This window comes from Capricornis sumatraensis, chromosome 10, assembly GCF_032405125.1.
Source record: "Capricornis sumatraensis isolate serow.1 chromosome 10, serow.2, whole genome shotgun sequence".
In the NCBI taxonomy this organism is placed as follows: Eukaryota; Metazoa; Chordata; class Mammalia; order Artiodactyla; family Bovidae; genus Capricornis; species Capricornis sumatraensis.
Window position 1 is genome coordinate 43898043 of NC_091078.1, and position 6000 is coordinate 43904042.

Below are 6000 nucleotides of genomic sequence, written 5' to 3' on the forward strand. Positions count from 1 at the left end.
GAGCTTGTAGTTCTTCAAACCACATTCCTTCCTGCGTGAGTCCACATCCAAATTCCTCTCATCTTACAAGAACTCCAATGCATGAGAGCTCACCCTAACCCAACATGACCTCATCTGAACCTAATTACACCTGTAAAGACCCTGTTTCCAAACAAGGTCACATTCACAGGGTGCCTGCGCTTAGGACCTGAACATACCTTTTGGGGGACACAATTCAACCCATAGCAGCATACAATCACACATTTTAAAAAGAAAATATCCTGATAATTCTCAAAATTATATGGTAAATACTGTAATATTTTCAAACTAAAGCACAAAATAAAAATATTAAGAGTACATTGTAATAAAGCTAGCTTCATAAATTGTCATGGTAGAATGCATAAATTACAGTGTGTATAGAGATTTGGCTTAGATTTTTTTCCTCATTCTCAAACTGCCCCAGCCCTTAAATCTTTTTTTTTTTTTTTAATTTCTAGCATCTTCTATACCACTTACACTTTTTAGCTCTTTTCTGAACATCACTGCTTGATATTAATATTTGATTTGTGAGTTTTTGTCTCACAAATCTTGGTATCAGAAATCACCTAAAGCCAATCTGTGATCAGCCAATCGATCTCCTTGGGAAGTCCCAAGCCACATCAACTGGCCAGGCCTTTAAGAATGCTGTGAATCTAACAGTATTTGTGAAGCACTGTTTAGGGATAATCAGCAGGAGCTTTCAGTCAGAAACCGGTATGTTTGAGATTTCAATGTTGTATTGCAATATTACATAAAGTATTACATAAGGTATGGTATTCATGTGGTTGGTGTTTCTGGAGCAGCAAAATGTTGAACACTAGTCACTGGAAGGTGAAACACTGCCTTAAGAAGCTAAAAGGCATGCGGACACAGCTCATGAACGTATACTCATTAACAGTATACTGGTAAGCAATAGTTCTTCATCATATCCCTGGCCAACTACAGAGATTCCTTTTCCAGAAGAGGGAAAGTGAGCACAGAGTACTAAGGAGTTTAAAGATCAGGAAAGCATTCCTTTACCATCTACCTAACAGGCAAACGTCTGAAAGGAGGGAAACTGTTTTCCATCTGGGAAACAATGCTATGCAAACCTACCAATGATAAGTGAAGGTGATAGCTTGGTTTGGGGTGACTTTTATTTTGGGTTAGCACTATGAAGTGCTACACTGCTCTTGCTAAAACTAAATTTCTATGTGTTTCACTTAATTTCTTCTATTAGAGGGAAGGACTACAATTAGTAAAAACTAAAAACATATTTGGAAGCTACCATGAAATAAGAGGAATAAAGGTCAAAGCCTGATGAACAGAATTTGATCAGTTGACCTGTGATGCTTGATGAGCTCTGTCTGAAATGGAGACACCAAGTTTTATCAAGGTTATCATTTCATACAAAATATGGTGTCTCCACTTCAGAGGAAATGGCAACCCACTCCAGAATTCTTGCCTCGAGAATCCCATGGACAGAGGAGCCTGGCAGGCTACAGTCCATTGGGTCACAAAGAGTCAGACACGACTGAAGCAATTTAGCATGCATGTTTCACATGAGACAGATGAAACATAAAAGCTCCATCTTTCAGTCCTCCTCCTAACTCATAACCCCACTTGGTTTCTTACTTGGACTTTCCACTGCTTCCATGTGCTCCTTCTCCAGGTCAGAGAGGAAAAAAAAAGCGTGGGGAAAGGAGCACTTGAAAAATAAAGAAAAAGCAAAAGCATAACCAACACTTGCTGGAGAAATGGATTTTTTTTTTTTTTTTTTTAGGAAATCTGACTATGGTTCTCTTCAGAGAGGCAGACCACGTGGGTGTGGCAAGTACAGTAACATTAGAAGCTCTGACAACACTGATCCTTACAAGCCAGGGGTGTGGTTTCCGACTCTCTAAACCTTCTAGGAAAAGCTGTCTTGCTCCCAGTGTTACCAAGAACAAGGCAGGTACCAGGCACAGGAGTGGCTGAAGGTGGAGCAAATGCCTGGGTGCTTGAGGGGCCTCAGCCACAGTCCTCTTACAGGCATCCCGGATCCCTCAGGGCCTGGGCACTTGTAGACCAGTTAATGCCTCCGTGCCTCAGGTCTGAGTCACATTTCTTTTTAACATACCTTCAGAGACCATATTCCTTCAGAACTCCAGCTTGGGTTTGTTTTTTTTTTACATTCATTAGTATCATAAGTGGATTAACACTGTATCCCCCAATGGACTAGCTTGCCAAGACCAGAACAGTGCAGGTGGGTACCTTGCAGTGTTGGAAACCACACCAGCCCGTAAAGCCGGTCCACACCTATCTGCTGACAGAAAGGGGCAGCACGCCAGGGCACACGGAAGAAGACATGACGAATTTGACTAGAGGTAATGTTTTTGAACTCGAGCCCCTCCCTGGGGCTGTAAAATCAAAATCAGACTTAATCTGAGAATGCCCAATCTCAGAGTGACTCCAGACTGGTAAACACTAGTAAACCTTGATACAAAGCAGAGATGTACTCTATTGTTTATTTTTACCACGCAGGACAAAAACACACAGATTATGAATTGGGAAGGCTTTCGTTTATTAAAAAAAAAATGTCTGCTGGCTGCCTTCGGGTGTGAGTGCTACAGAAGAAGCAAAGATCAAGCAGAACAGGCTCTGCTTCCGAGGTGTTTATAGTCTTGCAAAGACACATTTATAAACAGCCACCATACAGCTTGAAAGGTCTCGGAAGGAAGAAATGCCTGTCCATAAGTCCTTGTAATTTGCGTGCAAAGGAAGGAATTTCAAGCAAGGAAAGGTCAAAGTGGAAGAGTCGAAGAACACACTCAACTGCAGGCGTCGTACCAAGTCCTTCACATCCCTCGCTGGGGACAGTATCGCAGTCTCTAATGGGCTTCCCTAAACCCTGAACTAACATCAGACCAAGAAACGGAAACCCTACCGGCAAGTACGCGGAGAAGCAGCAAGCGGACCCTCGGAGAAGCAGATCTCATAGCCGGGCTACCCTCGGGCGGCCGCGCCCCAGCACTGGGATCCCGGTCCCCACGCCCCCGGCCCCGGCCCGCGCCCCCCGCCCCGTACCGTAGGTCTCGGACATGGCCGTCTGCGACATCTTGGGAGCGGCTCCGCCTCTCGCGGGGCGCCGCTGCGGCTCCGCCGGGCCGGCGGCAGGGAGGCCGGGGAGTCGGCCGCGCCTCGGTGCGGAACGCGAGGGGCAGGGGAGCGGAGGAAGGAGGGGCCCACGGTCCCCACAGCAACTGCCGGCCCCCGCCGGACTGCGGGCTCCGCGCAGGCGCACGGCCCCGCCCCGCCTGTCCGGACGCGGAGGGGAGGGGCGGGGCGGCCGGGAGGGGAGGGGCGGAGAGCCGGCCCTTGCTGGGGGCGCGCGCACGGGGCGGCTGGGGCGGGTCCGGCCGAGGGGCGCAGCGGAGCCGTGGCGGGGGCGCGCGGGGCGGCTCGGGCGGGTCTGGCCGGGGAGCGCAGCGGAGCCGGGGGCGGGGGCGCGCGGGGCGGCTCGGGCGGGTCTGGCCGGGGAGCGCAGCGGAGCCGGGGCGGGGCGCGCGGGGGCGCGCGGGGGCGGGCGGAGGGGTGCGGGCGGCCCCGCAGTGGCTGCAAGGGTGGGGAGCCGTCGGCCGCCCGCAGGCCCGGAGGTGACAGGGAGGGGCTGGGGGTGTCCGGGGCTGAGCCATCAGGGTCGGCTCCCTCACAGAGGAGGCTGAGTGCCCGCCTTGGAGAGGCAGGCCGCCCTTTGCCAGGTGGGCCGCCTCCGCAAAGACGTGGTCGTCGTCATCTGGGGCACTCGGCCAACGAAGGACTTCCTCTGAGCTGCAATGATCAACCCGGGTCGGGGTGATTGTGTAACTAGGAGGCGGTGGCCGCAGGTGTCCAGCGGGAGGCCAGCGCTGCCGGCTGGGAGGCAGGCTGACCTGCCGGGGTTGGAGCTTTCACTCCTAACCTGCGGGGGCCTCGCCGGTGGGGCTGAGCTGGCGTCTGGGGAAAGCTGACAAAATCTCAGGATGTACCTGTGGCGAAGAGTCCCTAGAAAACTGTAGTCGTCGGCCCTCTGCACTCCACTTTAGGGGAATGTGGGTTTGGACAGGAAGCATCTCTCGGCGCTCAGCCGCGGGTGCATTTTCTACGGGCAGGAGTCGTTGGTTGAATATTTTGATGTAAAGAGCACAGCTGAATTCAGAATCCCCTTCTGTTGTCAATGTAGTGATAAACAGGAAGAGATTTTGGGGGATTTTGGTCCACTGGAGCATGATCAGGACCACGTGGTATCGTATAAGACAACCTTGTTCAAAACACACAGTAGAATACTGAAGGTATGCCCTGGTTAAGCTCCCAAGTGACTTGGATGGTGACGGTAATGCCAGAAAATACATTTTATTCAAGTCCATTTGAGTCTGTCCTCCAAACTGGCATCAGTCCTTCCCTACGGTCATTCCTCTCCTCCCCAGCGGCTATCTGGCTCTACATGGTTCCCTCTCTGATTCTCCTAGAAAAGAGATACTCTGCTTCTGCATCACAGAGGAGCCCTCCCTGCGCCCCCTACCCGCTGGGCAATGTGGTTCAGTTCAGTTCAGTCACTCAGTCATGTCCGCCTCTTTGCGACCCAATGAGTTGCAGCAAGCCAGGCCTCCCTGTCCATCACCAACTCCCGGAGTTCACTCAAACTCATGTCCATTGAGTCGGTGATGCCATCCAGCCATCTCATCCTCTGTCGTTCCCTTCTCCTCCTCCCCCCAATATCTCCCAGCATCAAAGTCTTTTCCAAATGAATCAACTCTTCGCGTGAGGTGGCCAAAGTACTGGAGTTTCAGCTTTAGCATCAGTCCTTCCAAATAAATCCCAGGGCTGATCTCCTTCAGAATGGACTGGTTGGATCTCCTTGCAGTCCAAGGGACTCTCAAGAGTCTTCTCCAACACCACAGTTCAAAAGCATCAGTTCTTTGGCACTCAGCTTTCCTCACAGTCCAGTTCTCACATCTATACATGACTACTGGAAAAACCACAGCCTTGACTAGATGGACCTTTGTTGGCAAAGTAATGTCTCTGCTTTTTAATATGCTATCTAGGTTGGTCATAGCTTATCTTAATTTCATTGCTGCAATCACCATCTGCAGTGATTTTGAAGCCCCCCAAAATAAAATCTGACGCTGTTTCCCCATCTATTTGCCATGAAGTGATGGCACCGGATGCCATGATCTTAGTTTTCTGCATGTTGAGCTTTAAGCCAACTTTTTCACTCTCTTCTTTCACTTTCATCAAGAGACTTTTTAGTTCCTCTTCACTTTGTGCCATAAGGGTGGTATCATCTGCACATCTGAGGTTATTGATATCTCTCCCAGCAATCTTGATTCCAGCTTGTGTTTCTTCCAGCCCAGTGTTTCTCATGATGTACTCTGCAGATAAGTTAAATAAGCAGGATGACAATAGGCAGCCTTGACGTACTCCTTTTCCTATTTGGAACCAGTCTGTTGTTCCATGTCCAGTTCTAACTGTTGCTTCCTGAACTGCGTACAGGTTTCTCAAGAGGCAATGTGGTAGGAACCGTAATTCTCTAGGATTGTTTTGTATATATCCCTGGTTCAGTAGCTGGAACACATTTTTGCTTTCTTCAGGTTAGGTTTGATCTACACTCCTGAGTATAGTAGTCTTACTCTGATTAGAGCTATTTCAGAAGAAAGAGTGTGATCCGTTCTTTACATTTAAGCGTTCTTGTCAGAAACTTCTGTAGATGATAAGAAAGAAATCAATGAGTTATTGAAGCTGGACCTGATGAATTGTGAAGCCTGGACAGGGTGATAGAAATAAAAATTAAATGACTATTTAAAAAATGAGAGCAGTTTTCCTTAGAAGACGAATACTTAGTTGGGCCTTCAGGAAAGATTGTTTGTTTTGGAAAAACCACCCAGAGAAGCCATTTTTGTTTTAGTTTGCAAATATAAAGCCAAATATCACAACTGGAAGGGGAAATACTCAAGAACTGAGGTTTGAAGGAGCCAGGCTTACTTC

At 49.0% G+C, this 6000-nt stretch overlaps 1 protein-coding gene across 2 annotated transcripts in view; it reads right to left on the bottom strand.

Annotated features, from left to right (window-relative positions):
* Nucleotides 1-3174, bottom strand: part of RAB4A (RAB4A, member RAS oncogene family) — a 70701-nt gene extending 67527 nt beyond the window's left edge. For both annotated transcript variants that reach the window (XM_068981677.1, XM_068981676.1), the window contains exon 1: nt 3064-3174. In XM_068981677.1, coding sequence (XP_068837778.1) covers nt 3064-3094 — 31 coding nt within the window. In that variant the 5' untranslated portion in view covers nt 3095-3174. The remainder of the gene's footprint in view (nt 1-3063) is intronic.
* Nucleotides 3175-6000: the final 2826 nt, after the last annotated feature.